The sequence below is a fragment of the Euleptes europaea genome, chromosome 3 (assembly GCF_029931775.1).
Source record: "Euleptes europaea isolate rEulEur1 chromosome 3, rEulEur1.hap1, whole genome shotgun sequence".
Classification (NCBI taxonomy): domain Eukaryota; kingdom Metazoa; phylum Chordata; class Lepidosauria; order Squamata; family Sphaerodactylidae; genus Euleptes; species Euleptes europaea.
This window is the reverse complement of record NC_079314.1, coordinates 118,425,596-118,451,106: the sequence shown is the minus strand read 5'-3', so window position 1 is coordinate 118,451,106 and position 25,511 is coordinate 118,425,596. Positions and strand designations below refer to the sequence as shown.

At 49.2% G+C, this 25,511-nt stretch overlaps 1 protein-coding gene across 1 annotated transcript in view; it reads left to right on the top strand.

The window, feature by feature from the left end:
• The window catches only part of PLXNA4 (plexin A4), a 587,111-nt gene that overhangs the window by 521,521 nt on the left and 40,079 nt on the right, over positions 1-25,511 (top strand). Inside the window, exons 25-27 of the mRNA XM_056845760.1 lie at positions 416-575; positions 15,634-15,737; positions 20,670-20,769. Of these exons, the coding sequence (XP_056701738.1) occupies positions 416-575; positions 15,634-15,737; positions 20,670-20,769 (364 nt within the window). The remainder of the gene's footprint in view (positions 1-415; positions 576-15,633; positions 15,738-20,669; positions 20,770-25,511) is intronic.

The following is a 25,511-nucleotide window of genomic DNA, read 5'->3' as shown; positions in this document are numbered from 1 at the left end:
ATCCACTTAAATCAATTTTATTGTAAAAACAATGGAGATCCTTGTATAGGTATGGTCCTATGTATTTGCTTTTGTACACTTTATTTTTTATGCCAATAAAGGCTTCAGAATTGAATTGCCAATCGCCACTTTGAAGTCAGGAAGCCATTTTCCTCTAAGCCAGATTGGCCAGGGATCCTGGAGGATTTTTTTTTTTTTTTTTGCCATCTCCTGGCTGTGGAGTGGAGGTCACTGGGGCGGGGGAGGTAGTTGTGAATTTCCTGCATTGTGCAGGGGGTTGGACTAGATGACCCTGGTGGTACCTTCCAACTCTATGATTCTACGATTCATTAATGTTCTACTGGCATGCCCCGAATTGGATCCTGGGATCAAATTTTCGTCTCTTTACTCCCTCTCCATCAACCTACCCATGCAGGTTCTCAGCTGCGTGAACCCAGATAACGTGAACAGCCCCGAGATCCCAGTGAAGATCCTGAACTGCGACACCATTACGCAAGTCAAGGAGAAGATCCTCGATGCCATCTTCAAGAACGTCCCTTGCTCCCACCGGCCCAAAGCCGCCGACATGGATCTAGGTATGTGGGCATCTGGTAGCGTGTATGTATGTTCATCAGGGCCGTGGAAGAAGAAGAGTTGGTTTTTATATGCCAACTATCTCTACCACTTACAGGAGAATCAAACCGTCTCACAATCACCTTCCCTTCCCCTCCCCACAACAGACAGCCTGTGAGGTAGGTGGGGCTGAGAGAGTTCAGAGAGAACTGTGACTATCTCAAGGTCACCCAGCTGGCTTCAAGTGTAGGAGTGGGGAAACCTACCCGGTTTTCCAGATAAGAGTCCACCGCTCCAAACCACCGCTCTTAACCACTACACCACCCTACCGTGTGGGCTCATGGTTGCAGTGAGATTCGCTTTCAGCTGTTTCATGCACATGCGCCATGAACAACTGGCTTTGGTTTTCAGCCTGTCTTGTAATTCAGGAGTCCCCAACGTTTTTGAGCCTGTGGGCACCTTTGGAATTCTGATCTAGGGTGGGATGCACAACCACAAAATGGAAGCGTCAGGAGGTGGGGCCAACCACAAAATGGTGGCCATGGGAGGCAGAGCCTACCACAAAATGTCAGGGACGGGAGGTCGTGTGTAACTCAGACCATGGCGCCTCAGCATTCCAAGCAGAAGCTATTTCACAGGATGCTTTTAAAAAAATGGACATATTGTTTAACAAAACATTTTCTTGCATGCACACAAAATAAAAATATGTATTGAATAGGTGAAGAAACACTCATCTGGCAGTATCTGTCAGATCTCCAATGGCCAATCAGAAACAGATAAAAGGAACTCTTTCATCACACCACACATAGTTCAGTTGTGGAACTCCTGCCCCAGGATGTAGTGATGGCCACCAACTTGGAAGGCCTTAAGTGGGGAGTGGGTATTTTCATGGAGGAGATGGCTATCCATGGCTACTAGTAAAGATGGAGTCTAGTCATGATGCAGCCCTATTCTCTCCAGGATCAGAGGAGCACGCTTATTATTATATGAGGTACTGTGGATACACAGGCAGGATAATGCTGCTACAGTCGTCTTGTTTGTGGGCTTCCTAGAGGCACCTGGTTGGCCACTGTGTGAACAGACTGCTGGACTTGATAGACCTCGGTCTGATCCAACAGGGCTTTTCTTATGTTCTTAGAATAAATCTTCCACTGATGGAAGGCACCTCCAAAAGCAGAACAGAACTTTCCTGATTCCCCCACCCCATCTCTCTGCAGCCCATTGATCTCCTTGAAATTCTGATCTGGGGGGGCAGGCACAAAAAACTTCCAGAATAACATGAGAGGTAAGATTGGGGGTCTGAAACAGGAAGGGAAAATTGGTAGTGATTGCATCTCCTATTCTGTTAGTAGAAGAGTTGGTTCTTATATGCCGACTTTCTCCACCACTTACGGAAGAATCAAACCGGCTTAAAGTCACCTTCCCTTCCCCTCCCCACAACAGACACCCTGTGAGATAGGTGGGGTTGAGAGAGCTCTAAGAGAGCTGTGAACCAACCCAAGGTCTCCCAGCTGGCCTCATATGTAGGAGCGGGGGAACCAACCCGGTTCACCAGAATAGCGTCCGCTGCTCATGTGGAAGAGGGGGAAATCAAGCCCGTTTCTCCAGATTAGAGTCCACCGCTCATGTGGAGGAGTGGGGAAACCAACCTGGTTCACCAGATTAGTGTCCATCGCTCATGTGGAAGAGGGGGGAATCAAGACCGGTTCTCCAGATCAGAGGCTGCTGCTCCAAACCTTCACTTTTAACCACTACACCATGCTGGTTCTATGTAGGATGGATCCAATCCATAATTAATACAGGGAGACAGGATTTGCTCTCCATGGCCTTGCAAGGAATGAGATAATTTTCTTGAGTGGGAAACGAAGGAACTTATAAATTTCAGCCAGGAAACTAGAAAGGGGAAACATGGTATGCGGTATCGGAGTCGCTCGGGACCGAAAGAAACAGGTCAGGAATCGTAAGTGTGTATATATATATATGTATGTATATACGTGTTGGTAGAGCTCGAGATGAAAGCTGAGTAACAGTTTGGAAATGGTAGCTGAAGTCATGCGAAAGCACCTGCCAAGAATAGCACCCCCTCCCCTTCTCAGTCAGAAAACTGAGCCAAAAAAAGTCCTCTGAAATGTGTTACCTGGGAGTGCTGAGAACCTCAGAAAATGGTTCAGAGCCAGTCGCTCAAAAGGCTAGTGAGGGGCTGATTACTGGAAGAGAGGGAAGGAGAGGGAAGGGCTGTGGAACTGTGCCTTCAGTCCTTGGTCTCGGTGCATTGAATTACACACAATTTCCCAACAGCTTCTGCATGACAAAAGAGTTCTGTGTTTCTTAAAAACTTGCGGGTTTGCGTATTAACACCAGTAGATAGAAGAAGAAGAAGAAGAAGAAGAAGAAGGTTGGTTTTTATATGCCGACTTTCTCCACCACTTAAGGAAGAATCAAATGGGCTTACCCTTCCCCTCCCCACAATACACATGAAGCTGCCTTCTCCTGAATCCATCCCTTGGTCCATCAAAGTCAGTATTGTCTACCCAGACCAGCAGTGGCTCTCCAGGGTCTCAGGCAGAGGTCTTTCACATCACCTACTTGCCAGGTTCCTTTAACTGGAGATGCCGGGGATTGAACCTGGCACCATCTGCATGCCAAGCAGATGCTCTACTACTGAGTGATGGCCCCTCCTCAAATAGACACCCTGTGAGGTAGGTGGGGCTGAGAGAGTGTGACTGGCCCAAGGTCACCCAGCTGGCTTCGTGTGGAGGAGCGGGGAAACAAATCCAGTTCACCAGATTAGCCTCCGCCACTCATGTGGAGGAGTGGGGAACTGAACCCGGTTCTCCAGATCAGAGTCCACCGCTGCAATATAACAGAAAATACCACTGTATGCTTTATTTCATAGACTAGAATCATAGAGTTGGAAGGGACCACCAGGGCCATCAAGTCCAACCCCCTGCACAATGCAGGAAATTCACAACTACCTCCCTCCTCCACACCCCTAGTGACCAGAAGATGGCCAAGATGCCCTCCCTCTCATCATCTACCTAAGGTCACAGAATCAGCATTACTGACAGATGGCCATCTAACCTCTTCTTAAAAACCTCCAGGGAAGGAGAGCTTACCACCTCCCAAGGAAGCCTGTTCCTCTGAGGAACCGCTCTAACTGTTAGAAAATTCTTCCTAATGTCTAGACAGAAACCCTTTTGATTTAATTTCAACCCATTGGTTCTGGTCCGACCTTCTTGAGCAACAGAAAACAACTCGGCACCCTCCTCTATATGACAGCCCTTCAAGTACTTGAAGGTTATCATATCCCCTCTCAGTCTTCTCCTCTGCAGGCTAAACATACCCAGCTCCTTCAACCTTTCCTCATAGGACTTGGTCTCCAGACCCCTCACCATCTTTGTTGCCCTTCTCTGGACACATTCCAGCTTGTCTACATCTTTCTTAAATTGTGGTGCCCAAAACTGAACACAGTACTCTAGTTGAGGTCTAACCCAAGCAGAGTAAAGCGATACCATCACTTTGTGTGATCTGGACACTGTTGATGCAGCCCAAGACTGTGTTGGCCTTTTTAATTACAGCATCACACTGCTGACTCATGTTCAATGTTTGGTCTACTAAGACCCCAAGATCCTTTTCACACACACTACTGCTCAAACAAGTCTCCCCCATCCTATAATTATGCATTTGATTTTTCCTACCTAAATGCAGAACTTTACATTTGTCTTTGTTGAAGTGCATTTTATTAGTTCTAGCCCATTTCTCCAGCCTGTCAAGATCATCCTGCATCTTGGCTCTGTCTTCTACCGTATTTGCTACCCCTTCCAATTTAGTATCATCTACAAATTTAATAAGCATCCCCTCTATTCCTTCATCCAAATCATTTATAAAGATGTTGAACAACACAGGGCCCAGCACAGATCCCTGAGGAATTCCACTAGTCACTTCTCTCCAAGTGGACGAGGAACCATTAACTAGCACTCTTTGGGTACGATCTGTCAACCAGTTGCAGATCCATCTAACAATAATAGGATCTTACCCACATTTTCCCAATTTGTCAACTAGAATACTATGTGGAACCTTATCAAAAGCCTTACTGAAATCTAGATAAACTATGTCTACAGCATTCCCCTGATCCAGCAAGGTAGTAACTTTCTCAAAAAAGGAGATAAGATTAGTCTGACATGACTTATTCTTGAGAAACCCATGCTGGCTCTTAGTGATCAGATCCATCCTTTCTAAATGCTCAAGGACGGACTGTTTGATGATTTGTTTGAACACTTTTCCTGGTATAGAAGTCACGCTGATGGGTCGGTAGTTACCCGGATCCTCCTTTTTCCCTTTCTTGAAGATGGGGACAACATTTGCCCGCCTCCAATCTTCTGGCACCTCACCTGTTTGCCAAGACTTTTCAAAAATAATGGACAGAGGTTCTGAAATTACATCTGCAAGTTCTTTGAGTACCCTTGGGTGCAATTCATCTGGCCCAGAGGATTTTGTTTCATTTAAAGAAACCAGGTGTTTGTGCACTACCCCAATGCCAATTCTAGGCTGCGAATCTCTTCCCTCATCACATGTTCTGTTTATGCCATGTTGAGCACCACTTCCTTCACGAGAAAAAACTGAGGAAAAGTAGGAATTGAGGAGTTCTGCCCTCTCTTCATCTCCTGTTACAATTTCACTTCCGGTCCACGCAATGGGCTTATCTTGTCCTTGTTCTTACTCTTACTCTGTACATAGGAAAAGAACCCTTTTTTGTTGCGTTTAGCATCTCTCGCTAGCCTAAGTTCATACTGAGCCTTAGCTTTCCTAACACTCTCCCTACAAGCACTAGTTATTTGCTTATATTCCTCTTTGGATATAAGGCCCTCCTTCCACTTCCTAAATGAGTCTTTTTTATTTCTCAACTCTTTAAAAAGCTGTTTATGGAGCCACCCTGGCCTCTTTAGGCTCCTCCCATTTTTCCTTCTCATAGGAATGGTTTGTGATTGCGTCTTCAGTATTTTATTTTTAAGAAACGGCCACCCTTCTTAAACTCCCTTTCCTTAAGTATTTCTGACCATGGGATACTACCTAGCATAAGTTTAAGTTTGTTAAAAATTTGCTCTTTTGAAGTCCAACCTGACTACATACAGGTTTTCCGCTCCCCAAGATTGTAAATTCCAAGAGTACGTGGTCACTACTACCCAGGGTGCCTATTACTTTAACCTCATCGACCAGTTCTTCCCTGTTGGTGAGAATCAAGACTAAGATAGCAGATACCCTTGTTTCCCTGCCCACCTTCTGGAATAGGAAGTTGTTATTTGTTTGTTTGTTCATTTAAGACTTCTACCCTGGGCAGGGCAGCTGACAACATTCAATAAACAATCTGTCAGTAGAGATAAGACATCTTTACAAAATCTTCAAGCAACAATCCATAAAAATAGTGTTGTTTTACAGCTTTCTCAAGGACTGACATGCTTGTAGTTAAGGCTGCCCCAGATTTCTGTGGGATTCAGTTTTCAGTGTCCTATTTCAGCGGGAAGGAAAACTCTCATTGAAAAACCAGCCACCTTTGGCAAAAAAAATAAATAAAATAAAATAAAAATCACTTTTTTGTGTGCCAAAAAATACAGTGTCATTCCTCCTCCTTCTCTTGGGAAGAAGATTGCCAAGAAAAGGAGAGGAACACAGATTGTACCAGGAATTGCCTTCTTTAAAGAGCCAGTGTGGTGTAGCTGAGTGTCATGAGTCAGCCTGTGGAGTCCTCTGACGAAAAGGAAATAGAAGCCAGAGCAGAGGGACATCCGCAGGCAGAAGTCACAGAGGGACAGCCACTGTCAGAGGATGGCTCACCGTGCCTGCAGCGTGCCAACTCAAGGACTCCGGCTGGGCCTGACACCAAGTGACAAGCAGGGTCCCCAGAGGCCTCGCCAAAGCCACTGGATCAGAGGAGGAGACGGGTTCGACTGGAAATGCAACAGCGACGCCCGAGTGCGAGAGTGCAAGCCCAATGTAGAGCCCTCCTTGACAGCAGCAGCAATGAGGCAGAGCAGGGCTGAAGCACCCCCTGTGAGATCAGCCTCCTGGGGAACAGCCGGCTCTGCTACAGCAGCAAGGGAAGAAGGAGGAGGAGGAGTTGGAGTTGGTTTTTATATGCTGACTTTCTCTACCACTTAAAGAAGAATCAAACTGGCTTACAATCGCCTTCCCTTCCCCTCCCCACAACAGACACCTTGTGAGGGAGGTGAGGCTGAGTGAGCTCTAAGAGAGCTGTGACTAGCCCAAGGTCACCCAGCAGGCTTCATGTGTAGGAGTGGGGAAACCAACCCAGTTCACCAGATTAGCCTCCGCCGCTCATGTGGGGGAGTGGGGAATCGAAGCCGGTCCTCCAGATGACAGTCCACTGCTCCAAACCATCGCTTTTAACCACCATGCTGGCTCTCTAATGGTATATAAATGAGGTAAATAAGGTATTTAAGCTGTCAATTTGGCTTCGTTGTTGTGCAAGAAACTTGTCACCCACCCCCTTTGTGTATCGGTCTTGTCTCCCCGTTATACATTGGATTCCTGGCATCCTCATTTCTTGGACTGACCTTGACTGACACCTTGGACTGCCCTCACCTGTGTTGATATCTTGGACGGTGCCTGAACCGTGAATGACCTGGGACTGTTTTCTAGACTACACTAAGTGCCTCCAGCCCTCGCTCTCTGCCTGCAGCAGGACAGTGAGATTGCCAGGCTAGGATCTGGGAGACCCAGGTGCAAATGCCGACTCTGCCACAGAAGCTTGCTGGGTGACTTTGGGCCAATCACACACTTCTGATCCAACCCACTTCATGGGGTTGTTGTGAGGATAACAGAGCAGTTCCTATAGTTAGAACAGTTCCTCAGTGGGACAGGCTTCCTCGGGAGGTGGTAAGCGCTCCTTCCCTGGAGGCTTTTAAGCAGAGGCTAGATGACCATCTGTTGGCAATGCTGATCCTATGACTTTAGGCAGATGATGAGAGGGAGGGGATCTTGGCCATCTTCTGGGCATGGAGCAGGGGTCACTGGGGTTGTGGGGGAGAAGTAGTTGTGAATTTCCTGCAGGGGTTGGACTAGATGACCCTAGTGGTCCCTTCCAACTCTATGATTCTATAATGGAGAAGAATAGAACAATGCTATCCACTTGGAGTCCCACTGGGGAGAATAATGAAGTAAATAAGTAAATAATTGAAGTAAATAAGTAAGAACCCCTGGCGTAGAGTGGTAAGCTGCAGTACTGCAGTCCAAGCTCTGCACACAACCTGAGTTCAAGCCTGACTGAAGTTGGTTTCAGGTAGCTGGCTCAAGTTTGACTCAGCCTTCCATCCTTCTGAGATCAGTAAAATGAGTATCCAGCTTGCTGGGGGTTAAGTATAAATGACTGGGGAAGGCAATGGCAAACCTCCCCTTAAACATAGTGTGCCTAGTAAATGTCATCGAATCATAGAGTTGGAAGGGACCACCAGGGTCATCTAGTCCAACCCCTTCACAGTGCAGGAAATTCCAAACTAGCTGCCCCCCACACACCCGCAGTGACCCATACTCCATGCCCAGAAGATGGCCAAGGTGCCCTTCCTTTTATGATCTGCCTAAGGTCATAGAATCAGCATTGCTGACAGATGGCCATCTGTCGTGATGTCGTGCTGTAATATCACCCCACGGGTCAGTAATGACCCAGTGCTTGCACATGGGACTTCCTTTACCTTTTTAAATAGGTAAAGTAGGCTTTGCGCTCACTGAATGTTTAAAAAAACCCGGTGACCCCTTTTCATGGAGGGTGAAATGTTTTGCAATCAGGGCAGCCCCTTTTGGGTCAGGACTAATGAATACAATGGTTCCTGCTAAACAGATATCTTGGCAGCCAGGTCTGGTAGGGACTGGTGGTAGAGAAAGTTCTTTTCTGCATTTGGTAATACTTGATAGTGTAGGAAGAACAGAGCTGTCAATCACCAGAGCGAGCCAAAAGCGCTCTGGGGCAGCCGGACCTGTCTCTGAGCACAGATACGGTGCACAATTCTCTGGTTGCAATTTTACGGTTCAGTTCACATGGGAGGACAAGCTACATTATCCAAGCCACAGACAGAAAACTCCCCTGTGCTCTATGCCCAGAGAGAGACCTGAATGCTCCAAGGGGGAGGAAAAGTGAGAGGAACCTAATGAATTATTTGAGTTTTGCACGGTGCAGGTTAGCTGCAGGGCAGAGGGTCATTTTCCCCTTGGCTTGGGTCATTTAACTTCCTCTCACAGATCATCCCAGACTGTTTGGGTGGCTCCTCAGTTTTAAGAACATAAGAATGGCTATGCTGGATCAGTCCAAGGTCCATCAAGTTCAGCAGTCTGTTCACACAGTGGCCAACCAGGTGCCTCCAGGAAGCCCCCAAACAAGACGACTGCAGCAGCACCATCCTGCCTGTGTTCCACAGCACCTAATAGAATAGGCATGCTCCTCTGATCCTGGAGACAATAGGTATGCATCATGACTACTATCCATTTTGACTAGTAGCCATAAATAGCCCTCTCCTCCATGAACATGTCCACTTCCTTCTTCAAGCCTTCCAAGTTGGCAGCCATCACCACATCCTCGGGCAGGGAGTTCCACAATTTACCTATGCGTTGTGTGAAGAAAGATTTCCTTTTATCTGTTTGGAATCTCTCACCCTCCAGCTTCAGCAGATGACCCCGCATTCTAGTATTAAGAGAGAGGGGAAAAAACTTCTCCCTGTCCACTCTCTCCATGCCATGCATAATTTTACAGATCTCTATCATGTTTCCCCTTAACCTGGGCCGACCCTGCTTAGCTTCTGAGATCTGACAAGATCAGACTAGCCTGGGCCATCAAGATCAAGGCAAAAGGCAAAAAGAGGTGGTGTGCCATTACCTACCTCTGCATAGCAACCCTAGACTTCCTTCATGGCCTTCCATCCAAGTAGTAACCAGGGCCGACCCCTCTTAGCTTCTGAGATTGGGCTAGCCCGGGTGCCAGGAATCAAAGCTGCCTGATTTTGGCACCTGTCTTTCCTTGAGGATGTAGGGGTACATAATAGGAACATAAGAAAGGCCCTGCTGGATGAGACCAAGGCCCATCAAGTCCAGCAGTCTGTTCACACAGTGGCCAACCAGGGGCCTCTAGGAAGCCCACAAGCAAGACGACTGCAGCAGCATCCTGCCTGTGTTCCACAGCACCTAATATAATAGGCATGCTCCTCTGATCCTGGGTAGCCAGTAGTTTAGCTTCCCTTAAAAGGGGATTGGGCTAACAGTGCAATCTTAAACAGAGCTACACCCTTGTATGACCACTGACATTAGTAGACTTAGAATGGTGTAGCGCTGCTTGGGATTGCACTGGAATTCGTGGAGATGGGGGTCCGTTAATACCTTCCAGCCATAATGGCCAAATGGGACCACTCATACTCAGAGGCAGTAATTCTGTCTCTTCCTCCAGAGAGCCAGTGTAGTGTAGTGGTTAAGAACAGCGGACTCTAATCTGGAGAACTGGGTTTGATTCCCCACTCCTTCACATGAAGCCTGCTGCATGACCATGGGCTAATCACAGTTCTCTCTGACTCTTTCAGCTCCACCTACCTCAAAAGGTATCTGTTGTGGGGAGGGGGAGGGAAGGCAATTGTAAACTTTCTCCTAAAAAGGTACAACAAATGTGGTATAAAAACCGGACTCTGATCTGGAGAACTGGGTTTGATTCCCCACTCTTCCATATGAAGCCAGCTGGGTGACCTTGGGCTAGTCACAGCACTCTTAGAGCTCTCTCAGCCCCACTTACAGGGTATCTGTTGTGGGGAGAGGAAGGGAAGGTGATTGTGAGCCGGTTTGATTCTTCCTTAAGTGGTAGAGAGAGTCGGTATATAAAAACTAACCCTTCTTCTTCAATTCTTCTTGTTCCTCTTCTTCTTCCTCACAACAACTCTTTGAAGTGGGTGAGGCTGAACATGAATGCACAGGGAGTTTTTCATGGCGAGCGGGGTTTGAACCCTGGTATCCAAAATCCTAGCCCTCCCAGACTAACCACTACACCACAGCAACGTTCCAAGATCATCGCTGGGCTCAGTTGCTCCCAGTGATCTGTCCGTGGTGCTGACCATCTCTGGCTCCATTTGGACTATGGCCCTGATTCGACCCGCTCCCCTGCTCAGAGCAGGACTGGGTCACATTTCCACTGGACTCTGCAGGACCCGCGCTAAGCCGGCCTTGAATGTCATCCTGACTCCTTCGCACAAGGAGGGATTAATTCCAGCAAATCCTCCTTTTGTCTGAAGTCTGTGGAATTTCCCTTTTCTTTCCCCCCTTAGATATGTAATTGCTGCATGTGCTATACAGATACATTATCTCCTGGACGGAATATAAAGAGTCCGCAGCAGGCATCTCTCGAGTTAGCATTTACTGCTTCTGAGGGAAGGTGAGATAAAGTTAATGGGATTTCCCATGCCCCCCTCCCAAAAAAAGCTGTCTTCCTCTTTCCAGAAAGGAGAAGCGTGGCCAGTCGGATTGGAGTCCTTGTACGGCAAGACACCGCTGACCTCTGAGCGAGAGGGATGGAAAGCAGGGAATGCATAGAAGCCAGCTAGTTTCATTAGTGCTGCCACTGAAAAGCCACTGGAGTCACCTTATTAATTTATTATTTACTTGATTCATTTATACCCCACCTTTGTCCCAATCAGGGACCCAAAGCAGGGTCCGTGGCTCAGTGGTAGAGCCTCTGCTTGGCATGCAGAAGGCCCCAGGTTCAATCCCCGCCATCTCCAGTTAAAGGGTCTAGGCAAGTAGGTGATGTGAAAGACCACTGCCTGAGACCCTGGAGAGCCGCTGCCGGTCTGAGTAGAAAAACTGACTTTGATGGGCCAAGGGTCTGATTCAGTAGAAGGCAGCTTCAGGTGCTCATGTGTTCACATTATTCTCTTCCACTGCATTTATTCCTCAAAACAACCTCTGTGCGGTTGGTTAGGCTGAGAGAGCATGACTGGCCCAAGGTCATTCAGCGAGCTTCCATGGCACCAATGTGGATTCGAACCTGGGTCTCCCAGATACTAGTCCAGCACACCACAGCATGGTGTAGTGGTTAGGAGCAGTGGAGTCTAATCTGGAGAACCAGGTTTGGTTCCCTGCTCCTCCACGTGAGCGGTGGACTCTAATCTGGTGAATCAGGTTTGTTTCCTCACTCCTCCACGTGAAGCCTGCTGGGTGACCTTGGGCTAGTCACAGTTCTCTTTGAGCTCTCTCAGCCCCACCTACCTCACAAGGTGTCTGTTGTGAGGAAGGTGAAGGTGATTGTAAGCTGCTTTGAGACTCCTTAAAGGTCGAGAAAAGTGGGATATAAAAACCAACTCTTCTTCCTCTTAACCACTATACCACACTGCCTCTCTTCCTCATGGGGAGGCATCTCCCTCCCCCTTCTTCACTCCCCCCCCCCTTCACAGGTCTGACACAGGGATCACACTGTCACTTTAGAGACGAGTTCAGGGAGCCCGTTCTGCGACTTGGAGCCAACATAGAGGCTGAACCAGCTCTCGTAGATCCCAAGGGGGCTACCTTAAGTAAGGAGAACAACAAGAAATTGTCAACAGAAGACTGAGATTGGCACATAAGGACATATATAGAAAAATTGAATGACTTACTGACTGAATGAATAAATAAGCAGAAGCAGAAGAAGAAGAGTTGTTTTTTATATGCCAACTTTCTCTACCACTTAGGGAAGAATCAAACCGGCTTAGAAACACCTTCTCCTCCCCACAACAGACCCCCTGTGAGGTAGGTGGAGCTGAGAGAGTGTGACTAGCCCAAGGTCACCCAGCTGGCTTCATGTGTAGGAGTGGGGAAACAAATCCAGTTCACCAGATTAGAGTCCGCACCTTCTTATGAAGAAGGAGAGTTGGTTTTTATATGCTGACTTACTCTACCACTTAAGGAAGAATCAAACCGGCTTACAATCACCTTCCCTCCCCACAACAGACACCCTGTGAGGTAGGTGAGGCTGAGAGAGTGTGAGTAGCCCAAGGTCACCCAGCTGGCTTCATGTGGAGGAGTGAGGAAACCAACCCGGTTCACCAGATGAGCCTCCGCCACTCATGCTTGGAATCCGCATGTTGGGGGCCATTGGTCTTCTCCACCAGGGCTTATGGGCCTTGGAGGACCAAAGCTGTCTCGGTAACGCCCCTGCGCTGCAAGGATCACCCTGCGGGGGAAGGAGGATGTGCTGACACATCAGCCAGTTAAACTGGGCTTGCGTTTGCTTGAGCAGCATCCAGAAGACAGTCAAAGATTTTTTGTCTGGGAGAACAAAGGAACCCCCAAGGAAACACAAGAAAATCACATGTACAGTACTGCCGGCACTTATCCTTTGCAGGTGTGAGCGGATTTCCCCTGTTCCATTTTTTATTGTTCCATGAGTTTACATTTTTCTTTTTGAATGAAGCTTAGATAGCAGAATTTTTTCATACTGGATCATAAACAGTGCACCATAGATTTCAGTTCCTTATTTTCAATTGAACCCTCCCAATGTTATTACTAACATACCTACGTGCAACAATGGAACGCTACAGCTAAGCGATCCTGAAGTGATTGTATTTCAGATTGTATTGAGATTCTTTTTGTGTGGATCTTCCAGATGTGCAGAGCTCTTCTTATGCTTTCAGGATGCTGGACTAGATGGGCCACTGGTCCAAACCTGCAGGGCTCTTCTTATGTTCTCAGGATGCTGGCCTGATCCAGCAGGGCTCTTCTTATGCTCTAAGGATGCTGGCCTGATCCAGCAGGGCTCTTCTTATGTTCTTAGGGTGCTGGACTAGATGGACCACTGGTCTGATCCAGCAGGGCTCTTCTTATGTTCTTAGGGTGCTGGCCTAGATGGGCCACTGGTCTGATCCAGCAGGGCTCTTCTTATGTTCTTAGGATGCTGGTCTGATCCAGCAGAGCTCTTCTTATGTTCTTAGGATGCTGGACTAAATGGGCCACTGGCCGGATCCAGTAGGGCTCTTCTTATGTTCCAAGGATGCTGGACTAGATGGACCACTGGTCTGATCCAGCAGGGCTCTTCTTATGTTGTTAGGATGCTGGCCTGATCCAGCAGGGCTCTTCTTATGTTCTTAGGATGCTGGACTAAATGGGCCACTGGCTGGATCCAGTAGGGCTCTTCTTATGTTCTAAGGATGCTGGACTAGGTGGACCACTGGTCTGATCCACCAGGGCTCTTCTTATGTTATTAGGATGCTGGACTAGATGGACCACTGGTCTGATCCAGCAGAGCTCTTCTTACGTTCTTAGGATGCTGGACTAGATGGGCCACTGGTCCAATCCTACAGGGCTCTTCTTATGTTATGGTATTAATTTGGGGGAGGGGATACAAAAATTAGTGAATGAAAGGAACAGAACAGTATGCCAATATGCAAAAACTAAAAAAGAAGAAGAAGAAGAATTAAGAATTCCTAATGTATTTGTGTCCCTTGGAAACAAGATCAGGTAATTTGGCTCTTCAAAGTTCAGGAGAAATTTTGTAAGGAGGGTTTCAGATGCATCCTTAACCCTCGGATATCTTGTGAAGTGGAAACTGACATATAGAAGAGAGTTGGAAGGGGCCATACAGTCCATCTAGTCCAACCCTGTGCTCAATGCAGGATCAGCCTAAAGTATCCCTGACCAGAGTTTGTCCAGCCACTGCTTGAAGACCGCTAGTGAGGGGGAGCTCAGTGAGGCAGCCAATTCCACTGCTGAACTACTCTTACTGTAAAAAAATATTCTTAATATCCAGCTGGTACCTTTCTGCCTGTAATTTATACCCATTATTGCGAGTCCTATCCTCTGCTGCCAACAGGAACAGCTCCCTGCCCTCCTCTAAGTGATGGCCCTTCAAATACCTCAAGAGAGTATTCCTGTCCCCCCTCAACCTCCTCTTCTCCAGACTAAACATTCCAGATTAAACATTGAAGCCCCTCCCCTCCCCAAACCCCACCCTCCTCAGGCTCCACCCAAAAAAAACCTCCCACCGGTGGTGAAGAGGGACCTGGCAACCCTAACTTTCCCACTTCCCCCTTATGCTGCAGATCACTGACCTCCCCCCTCAACCTCCTCGTCTCCAGCCTGAACATTCCCAATTTCCGGGAAACATGGTGTTTGTGGGCCTCGCGTTTCTCAATTTGCTGGGCAAACAGTCTGCTGGGGAAGTCTTCTCATTCGTTGTTGTAAAAGGGTGACGTTGAGGCTGTCTGAAAGTATGGCCTCTTCTACTGAGATATGAGCAAGCGTCAATGTGTCACCATGGTGAGGGTGCTAGACGAGGATCTGGGAGATCCAGGTTCGAATCCCTGCTCTGCCATGGAAGCTGACTGGTTGACCTTGGGACAGACCCACACTAAGGCTGTGCAAAATAATAATAATAACAATAATAATAATAATAATAATTTCGGGTTCGGGTTTATTGTGCCCGATTTTTTTCCGGGAAACCTGAAATAAGCCGAATACCCATACCGATAAATATGGGCATTCGGGTTATTTCTGGGTTTCCTGAAAGAATTCAGCCCGGGGGGGGGGTCATTTTTCAAGGTAGAGCCCCCAAATTCACAGCATAGCTTGAAGGGACTGTTCTTGCACAAACACCAAAGTTTGGTGAAGATTGGGTCAGGGGGTCCGATTTTATGGAGTTCGGAAGGGGGTCCCCCCTCCTCCATAGACAATCATTGCCAAGTTTTGCTAACAATTTAAAACATGCGGGATAAAATTACATTTTGAAACCATTAAAATTGCTCCCCCCACCCAAACATAATTCTTTAAGGCAATTAAAAACAGAGTTAAAACAGAGTTAAAATAGAGTTAGAATACATACAAAGCATAAAAGCATTGGTTAGGAAGGAGTGATTGTTGAGGGGAAAAAATTGGTGTCGTTGTGGTGAGAAAGCATTCTGGACATGCTGAGAGACTTTCCAGCTTTTAATTTGCATAACCCATGTCCCAACTTGGATGTGGTCCCGAGTAACCAGCTCCCACGAGCACAGAAACCCACCTGCCTCTGGCAGCGACCTTTTTTTTCCTGCTTCTGCTGGCGGGGATGACCTGTGATTTTTGTCCCCCCTACAGAATGGCGGCAGGCGAGCGGGGCTAGAATGATCCTTCAAGACGAGGACCTCACGACCAAGATCGAAAACGACTGGAAGAGGCTCAATACCCTTGCCCATTATCAGGTGAGAGGGCTGTTCTTACAGGCAGATGGCTTTGAAACTGGCAGTTTTCTATAGAGCTGAAACGGTACTCTGAACATAAGAATGTAAGAAAGGCCATTCTGGGTCAGACCCAGGCCCATCAAGTCCAGCAGTCTGTTCACACAGTGGCCAACCAGGTGCCTCTAGGAAGTCCCCAAACAAGACAGCTGCAGCAGCACCATCCTGCCTGTGTTCCACAGCACTGAATATAATAGGCATGCTCACATAAAAACATAAGAAAAGCCCTGCTAGATCAGACCAAGGCCCATCAAGTCCAGCAGTCTGTTCCCACAGTCATGATAAAATTATGCATGGTATGGAGAGAATGGACAGGAAGAAGCTTTTCTCCCTCTCTCATAATACTAGAATGCCACAGCCGCCTCCTAAAAAGGGGAACAAGAATACTAGAACACGGGGGGGGGGGGTCATCTTCTGAAGCTGGAGGGTGAGAGATTCAAAACAGATAAAAGGAAATATTTCTTCACACAACACGTAGTTAAATTGTGGAACTCCCTGCCTCAGGATGTGGGGATGGCTGCCAGCTTGGAAAGTTTTAAGAGGGGAGTGGACATGTTCATGGAGGAGAGGGATATTCATGGCTACTAGTTAAAATGGATACTAGTCATGATGCATCCCTGTTCTCTCCATGATCAGAGGAGCATGCCTATTATATGAGGTGCTGTGGAACACAGGCAGGATGCTGCTGCTGCAGTCGTCTTGTTTGTGGGCTTCCTAGAGGCACCTGGTTGGCCACTGTATGAACAGACTGCTGGATTTGATTGGCCTTAGTCTGATCCAACATGGCATTTCTTACGTTCCTATGTTGACACCGGAGCACAGATGTGACTAGCATACGTTTTCAGACTCCAAATGAATGCTGCGGCCCACTGGTTTGTGCTTCTGCCTATCTGCCTCTACCAATGCCCCCACCCCTGCAATGCTCAAACAGAAGTATCCCCAGGTGGGGAGAGAAACGCGGCCCGCTCCCTCTGAGTCTCTGGACTCTTCCCCCTCGTGATGGCATCAGATGAAATGCCAGTCTGCAGATTAGAAACAGATTGGGAGCGGAGATGAGATAAAGAGGAGGGCCCGAGTTAATTCCAGCCAGACAGGGAAAGGAGATTGATGCTTTCTCTCCTGAAGGGAAATGCCTCAACTCTCCAGAGAAACCTGCACGGTAACAAGATGAAAGGTGGGGGGAGCATTGGGCAGGGGAGGGGTGCGGAGACTCTTGTGTGTTCACTCACGCCAATGGACAGAAGAAGAAAAAGAAGAAGCGGTTCATCAGTGGAACAGGCTTCCTTGGGAGGTGGTAGGCGCTCCTTCCCTGGAGGTTTTTCAGCAGAGGCTAGATGGCCATCTGTCAGCAAGGCTGATTCTATGACCTTAGGCAGATCATAAAAGGAAGGGCACCTTGGCCATCTTCTGGGCATGGAGTATGGGTCACTGCGGGTGTGGGGGGCAGGTAGTTGTTTGGAATTTCCTGATTTGTGCAGGGGGTTGGACTAGATGACCCTGGTTTTCCCTTCCAACTCTATGATTCTAAGAAGAGTTGGTTTTCTAAGGAAGAATCAAACCGGCTTACAATCACCTTCCCTTCCCCACAACAGACACCCTGTGAGGTAGATAAGGGTTAAGAGAGCTCTAAGAGAGCTGTGAGTAGCCCAAGGTCACCCAGCTGGCTTCATGTGTAGGAGTTGGGAAAGCAACCAGGTTCACCAGATTAGCATCCGCCACTCATATGGAGGAGTGGGTTAGGGTTAGGTCCGACCTCTTGGGTTCAGAAATGAACATCTTAGGATGTTGGACTGCATGGACCACTGGTCTGATCCAGCAGGGCTCTTCTTATGTTCTTAGGATGCTGGACTAGATGGACCACTGGTCTGATCCAGCAGGGCTCTTCTTATGATCTTAGGATGGTGGACTAGATGGACTACTGGTCTGATCCAGCAGGGCTCTTCTTATGTTCTCAGGATGCTGGACTAGATGGACCATTGGTCTGATCCAGCAGGGCTCTTTTTATGTTCTTAGGATGCTGGACTAGATGGACCACTGGTCTGATCAAGCAGGGCTCTTCTTATGTTCTCAGGATGCTGGACTAGATGGACCACTGGTCTGATCCAGCAGGGCTCTTCTTATGTTCTCAGGATGCTGGACTAGATGGACCACTGGTCTGATCCAGCAGGGCTCTTCTTATGTTCTCAGGATGCTGGACTAGATGGACCACTGGTCTGATTCAGCAGGGCTCTTCTTATGTTCTCAGGATGCTGGATTAGATGGACCACTGGTCTGATCCAGCAGAGCTCTTCTGCTGTTTTTAAATTGATAGACTGGATGGCCCGCTGGTCTGATCCAGCAGGGCTCTTCTTATGTTTTTAGGCTGCTGGACTAGATGGACCACTGGTCTGACCCAGCAGGGCTCTTCTTATGTTCTTAAGGTAACCTTTCACTAGCCTGAGGCTCCCATGGGCTTTGGTGAGTCCCCATCTTCTGCATTTCCAGAGACTCCGAAAGCTGCACATCTGGTCCTTACATCACCAGTCAGATGACCGGAGTCTCAATAGGATGCTGTTGACCCTCCCCTGTTCATGTGGGGATGAGAAGATTCACACACAGATGTTAAAAACCACCTTTCCCTGGCTCCATGGAGGACTGGTTAATTAGCATCTCTGAGATGCTTTGAAGATGAAGGCACTCTGTGTTAAGTGCTAATTATTGTTATTGCTGATCGGAGAGCTGGCGAAGACCTCCCACCCCCTCCCTTTCTTCTTCTCGGAGCTGCCGGCTCATCAAAGATGTTCCCGATACTGCCGCTCTTGTCCCCAGCTCATTATTCCTCATTGTTTCCCTCGCTTTTTGAAGAGGAAGCTCTGTAATGAACTGGAAGGCTTCCCATCTTTGGAGAGCTTCTCAGCGCTTCAGTTGGTAGGGCTTCTTGTGACCCACGTTGCATGGGGGTGGGGGGGAGTGAGGGCTTTCTGTTTCTGGAATCTGGTTTTTATCCCAAGTCTGAGGAAGCAAGTTTTGGAAGAGCTCCTCACCTTGGTGTCACCCTTCTTTTTGGGAGGCGGCTGTGGCTCCTAAGAACATAAGAAAGGCCCTGCTGGATCAGACCAAGGCCCATCAAGTCCAGCAGTCTGTTCACACAGTGGCCAGCCAGATGCCTCTAGGAAGCCCACAAACAAGACGACTGCAGCAGCATTCTCCTGCCTGTGCTCCACAGCACCTAATATAATAGGCTTGCTCCTCTGATCCCAGAAAGAATAGGCATGCATCATGAATAGTATCCATTTTGACTAGTAGCTATGAACAGTGCTCTCCTCCATGAACATGTCCACTCCCCTCTTCAAGCCTTCAAGGAAGGGTGGGGACATAAATGCACAAGAAAACCCTGCTGGATCAGACCCAGGCCCATCAAGTCCAGCAGTCTGTTCACACAGTGGCCAACCAGGGGCCTCTAGGAAGCCCACAAACAAGGCAACTGCAGCAGCATTGTCTTGCCTGTTTTCCACAGCACCTAATATAGTAGGTATGCTCCTCTGATCCTGGAGAGAATAGGTATCCATCATGGCTAGTATGACTTTGGGATAGTGACAACCAGTGGCTGAGCAGAGAACTGAGCCTGTAAGAGGTAAAGGTAAATTACTGACCCATGGGGTAACATTATATTATGACGTTTACTAGGCAGAATGTGTTTCTGGGGTGTTTTGGCAGTGCCTTCTCCAATCGTCTACACTTTACCCCCAGCAAGCTGGGTACTTATTTTATTGACCTTGGAAGGATGGAAGGCTGAGTCAGCCAAAACCGACTTCCATCAGGATCGAACTCAGGCCATGAGCAGAGCTTTTGACTGCAGTACTGCAACTGCCGAAGTATTCCTATCGCCTGAAAATACCAACACTCAGAAGAGCTTTGGCTCTGGCAAGAACGAATGCCCTTCCTTTGGTGGTTGTGGAGGTCAGATATAAAAAAGTGCCGTACTCAAATAGAACATGTAGGTGCTCATGTGACAAAGTTGAAACTATCAGACATATGAGCATGGAGTGTCCTATATTTAATGAGCTGAGGGCCAGTTTAATTACTCCTTTCTTTAAAAATATGTAAATGTCCAACGAGGCATCTGGCAGTACGAGGGCACTGGTAATGTGGCTACTATCAGATACAAATGATTCTGTTACTCTGTCTGTGGCAAAATTTATTGGGGCAATAATTAAATACCAAAAGAATAAAACCAAGTAAGGCATTTTTATTCCTTTATTTTCTGTTCAAGGCTATAGCTGTATGAGCAGTGATAGATAGACAGACCGACAGACAGATTAATGGATGGATAAATGGATTTATGGATGGAGCTGTGTCTAGCCCAAGGTCTCCCAGCTTTCTTCATGTGTAGGAGTGGGGAAACCAACCTGGTTCACCCGATGAGCATCTGCCACTCATGTGGAGGAGTGGGGAATCAAACCCGGTTCTCCAGATCAGAGTCCGCTGCTCCAAACCACCGCTTTTAACCACTACACCATGCTGGCTCTATAGACATATAGATAAGTGAGACTGCATGAAGAGCCATGTGGAGGGTGGGGAGAACAAAGGACACACAGAGAGAGAAGGGGTCAGAGGGCAGCTCCCAGGTTAAGACAAAGAGAGGGACATCCCATTCAAGGAGATAACACTTATACACACTTAGAGCGACATGGTGCTCCCCAATTCATCGGGATCGAACTCAGGTCATGAGCAGAGCTTTTGACTGCAGTACTGCAGCTTACTACTCTGCCTCACGGGACTCCTAACTGAACCTGACTTCCCCACTGTCCCAGAACATGGCCGCTTCCGTCACCACCATCCAAAGGCTCTGGGTCTTGTTTTTGCTTCTGAGAACCCTTCTTCGAGCATCAGATCATCTTCTGTTTCCTTCTCTAGGTGCCAGATGGGTCCGTGGTAGCCCTGGTCTCCAAGCAAGTGACAGCCTACAACGCTGTCAACAACTCTACTGTTTCCAGGACCTCGGCTAGCAAGTATGGTAAGGTCTTGTTCGCTGTGATGTGGAGGACCATGTATTAGGCTAACTAATAATGAAGCTCAAGACAGTGCATTCTCCTGGACTGAATAGAGACCTGGGATTCCTGTCTCATTACCAATGCCAATTTCTCCATGCCTACTCCTCCTCTGCATATCACACCTAATCCAATCACGCCTGCTATTGCCATTTACATGCTGTGGCCATTGGGTGTGTGAATTCACTCTTCTCTACTTAAGAACATAAGAAAAGCCCTGCTGGTTCAGACCCAGGCCCATCAAGTCCAGCAATCTGCTCCCACAGGGGCCAACCAGGTGCCTCTAGGAAGCCCACAAACAAGACGACTGCAGCCGCATTATCCTACCTGTTCTCCACAGCACCTAAAAGAAAGATGGCTAATAAATGTTGTAAATAAAAAAAAAAAACTTCTATGCATTCACAAGCAAGGCATGGCTGCCAGCTTGTTCCCAGCATCTGGTACTGCTTCTGTTAGGGTTGCCAGGTCCCTCTTCGCCACCGGCAGGAGGTTTTTGGGGCGGAGCCTGAGGAGGGTGGGGATTTGAGGAGGGGAGGGGCTTAAATGCCATGGAGTCCAATTGCCAAAGCGGCCATTTTCTCCAGGCCTACTGATCTCTGTCAGCTGGAGATCAGTTGTAATAACATCTCCAGCTTGTACTAGGGCTGTCGATTCGGTTCCATCCGACAAGAAAAACAGCCGAATTTTCTCTGATTCGGCGGTTTCTACTTCGGATAGAACCAAAGTGTGAGGGTCTCTGTCTTTGTGTCTCTGCTTTCCATCACCTGCGGTGTTATCAGTGAACTCGTAAAAGCAGTTCACACCTTCTGGTCTCAGGCGCCAGGCCTGATGGCCCATGTATCTTCCCCCCCGCTGTTCTTCCTGCCAGTACTCCCTCAGGCCGGTGCGGCCTTGGAAGTGTGATAGCCGCACCAAACTTCCTGGGATCCGTCTGATGTTTTGTATTATGCCAAGCTTGTAACTTCCCATAACAATAAGTGTGAACCCCAGTGCCCCAGTGCCCTGGAGTCAATATATTCTGTAAACCCGTATAGCCCCTCACTTGCAACTTTCTACCTGTGCCTGTCTCATCTCCTGAAGGCTTCAATAAATCTATTGTTTCTGTATCAACGTCTGAGCAACTGATTTGGAGAAGCAAACTCAGAGAGGGGGATCTCTCACATTAAGTTGCAAGTCCTTGCCTCTCGGACTGCAGCTGTACCGCTTTGGACAGAATGTCAGCCGACGAGGACACCACCCCTAACCCCGATGCCCCCAAGGAACCGGACGAGCCGGAGAAGCCGGACCCGAAGGAGGAGGGAGCCAAGCCAAAGAAACCGAAGGGTCGCGCCCCCGACCAAGATCGGGACGAACGTCCCCGGGGGCTTACTTATTGGCTGGACTCTCCCAAGGGCTGGTCGCTCTCGCGGACTGCGGCGAAGGATCGCCGGTTGGCCTTCCCCAGCACGGGACTCGAAGGGGACCCGGCCCGCAAAGAGGCCCTCATGGAGGAAGAACGAAAGCAGTGGCAGGAAGACCGCCGGGCTATGCAGGAGCAGATGGAGACCATGCAACGCGTAATGGGTGAGATGGCCACGACCCTAGATGCGCTGAAGTTGCAACCTCCAGCCGGTGCTCCCCCAGACGGGGCGCCGGTAGTTCCGCCCGCAACCCCTGCCCCCCCGGCCCGTCGGGACCTGAAAGTCACGTATGACGGGTCGGGAGACCAGTTGACCTTTTTTATGGTCCAAGTAGACATTTTTATGCGGGAACAAGGCCGAACCTTCGTTTCTGAGGAGTCCCGGGTGCAGTACGTGGCTTCCTTACTGCAAGGGGAGGCGGCTGCCTGGATGGTGTTGCAGTATGAACTCCGCTCGCCGGTGCTGCGAACCCTGGACGAGTTCATGGTAGCACTCCGAAACCGTTTTGAGGACCCGACTCTGGGTGAGCGGGCTAAAGCCTCCCTGATGCAACTGCGCCAAGGGACTAAGTCGGTGGCGCAGTATGCAAGTGAGTTCCAGTCACTGGCTAGCCGAATTCTGGACTGGAGTGAAGCTACCTTGGTACAATGTTTCAGGGAGGGTCTCAACCCAGACCTCCAACATTGGGCCTTCATGCAAGGGAACCCCCCGGATGTGGAAGGTTGGGTTCGCCATGCTGCTGACATCGAGAATCGCAAACAACTCCTGAACTTGTCCAAGCAACGGCTTGGGCGAGACCCCAGGCCCCGAGGTGACCGTGGCCGGGAACTCCGGCAAGGGGGTGGCGGGGGTCTCTCGGCCGCGGAACGCCGCAAGCGGTTCGAGGCCGGCGTCTGCCTGATCTGCGGGGGAAAGGGTCACTTTGCATCGCAATGCCCCTCTCGCTCAGGCCGTCCGACCCCCCCCCGCCAAACCCAGGCCGAGCCGACGAAACCGGCCGCCGACAGCCAGCCTCGCCGCAGAAGTGGACCACTGAGCCGGCGCTCCGGCGCACCCTCCGCTCTCCACGCGCGCCCCCAGGATGGGGCATCCGACTCTACGGTCCCATCGGGGTCCCGGATTACAAATACCGTCTTTGATTCGGACGGCTCCCCGGAAGCCACCACCCCGTCCCTCTCTTCCAGCGAGGAGGAAGAGTGGGAACAGCCGGCAAAAAACGCCGTCGGTCTGCTGTAGAGGGGGCTCCGCAGCAGACCGTCCCTATCGTTGTGCAAGGAGCTCCACCGATGGTAAGCGCCCAAGAGGACAATGTATTTGTGCGTGTTCATCTGTCCCTACCCAAAGGGGGTCCCCCGTTAGAGGTCCCCGCGTTGGTCGACTCGGGGTGTGCCCGCACCATGATAAATGAGGAAACTGCCAAGAAGTTGGGTGTCCGGCGCAAGCGGCTTCCGGGACCCCTCCGTTTTTCCCAAATGGACGGGAGTGACTTTAAACGGGGCCCTGTGACCCACAGAACTGCAGCCGTGATTATGTCCGTGGGGGAACATTGGGAACGGTTGTATTTCACCATCGCCCCTATTGTAACCCCTGTGGTGTTAGGGATGAACTGGTTAAGGGGACACAATCCCTCCATTGATTGGGTTAAACGGGTGCTTTCCTTCCCCGAAAACCCCTGTGGGTTGCATGACAAGGAACGGGTACTCAGAACTCCAGCCGCCGCACTGGTAGGGTCCCCCGCCCCAGTCTCTCCTCAATTACCCTCTGAGTACTCGCAGTTTACTGATGTTTTCGATGTTAGAGAGTGCGACGAACTGCCTCCCCACAGAGAAACGGACTGTGCCATCGAGATTGTAGGGGAAGGCAAACTGTCTAAGGGAAAGGTTTACCCCATGAGCCCTAGTGAAAAGACTGTATTGCGAGACTATCTGGATGTCAATCTGGCGAGGGGTTTCATACGCCCCTCCAAGGCTCCTTATTCAGCCCCAGCTTTCTTTGTAAAGAAAAAGACGGGAGATTTAAGACTGTGTATTGACTTTCGCAGACTGAACGCAGTCACCCAGTCTAATGCTTACCCCCTCCCTCTTATTCCTGACCTTCTAGCACAATTAAAGGAGGGCCGAATCTTCACCAAACTGGACTTGGTAGAAGCCTACCACCGCATTCGCATCAAAGAAGGAGACGAACCCAAAACGGCCTTTTCCAGTTGTTTTGGGATGTTTGAGTACCTGGTCATGCCGTTCGGACTTTCGGGGGCTCCGAGTGTCTTTATGCAATTAATTAATGAAGTTTTGCATGATTTACTGTTTCGGGGGGTGGTGGTATTTCTCGATGACATTCTTATTTACTCTGAGACCATGGAAGAACATGTGCGCCTAGTGCGAGAAGTGCTCCAGCGGCTGCGGGAGCACAAACTGTATGCTAAGGTGTCCAAGTGTGAATTCCACCAACCTTCTATTACATTTCTGGGGTATGTGATTTCCCACCAAGGGTTGGAAATGGACCCCGCCAAGGTCCAGGCGGTGCGGGACTGGGAAACCCCCACTACCCGCCGCCAACTTCAACAGTTTTTGGGGTTTGCCAACTTTTACCGGAATTTCATTCCCAACTTTGCCCAAGTTGCGCTTCCCCTCACTGCCCTGTTGCGTACCAAGGACAGGGGGGCTAGCGCCGCACTCCCCTCAGCCCGTCTGCAATGGTCTCCCCAGTGCCAGCAAGCTTTTGAACGTTTAAAGCTACTTTTTTCATCCGAACCCGTTTTGGCTCACCCGGATTGCACCAAGCCCTTCGTGGTGCAGGTGGATGCCTCGGATGTAGCCATGGGCGGGGCCCTATTGCAGAGGGATGAGGGGGGACGGTTGAGGCCATGCGCCTACTTCTCCAAGAAGTTTTCCCAGTCCGAAATCAACTGGGCCATTTGGGAGAAGGAGGCAGCAGCGGTCAAACATGCCCTTACCATATGGAGACACTTCTTAGAGGGGGCCGAGCTGCCGTTCGAAGTGTGCACAGATCACAAGAATCTTGAGGCTCTCAAGGGAGCTAGAAAACTCAATGCCAAACAAATTCGGTGGGCCCAATTTTTTGCAAAATTCCGGTTCACCCTCAAACATGTCCCTGGCAAAGAAAATGCCCTAGCTGATGCTTTGTCACGACTTCCCCAGTATCGCAACGATTTCGATCGCCCCGTCGACTCCCTGTTCACTCCCGAACAGCGAGGGGAAGTCCCTGGCTTGGCCGTCACCACCCGATCCCAAACCCGCCAACCGGAGACCCCCCCTACGCTCAAAGGTATCCCGGAAGCATTCCAACAG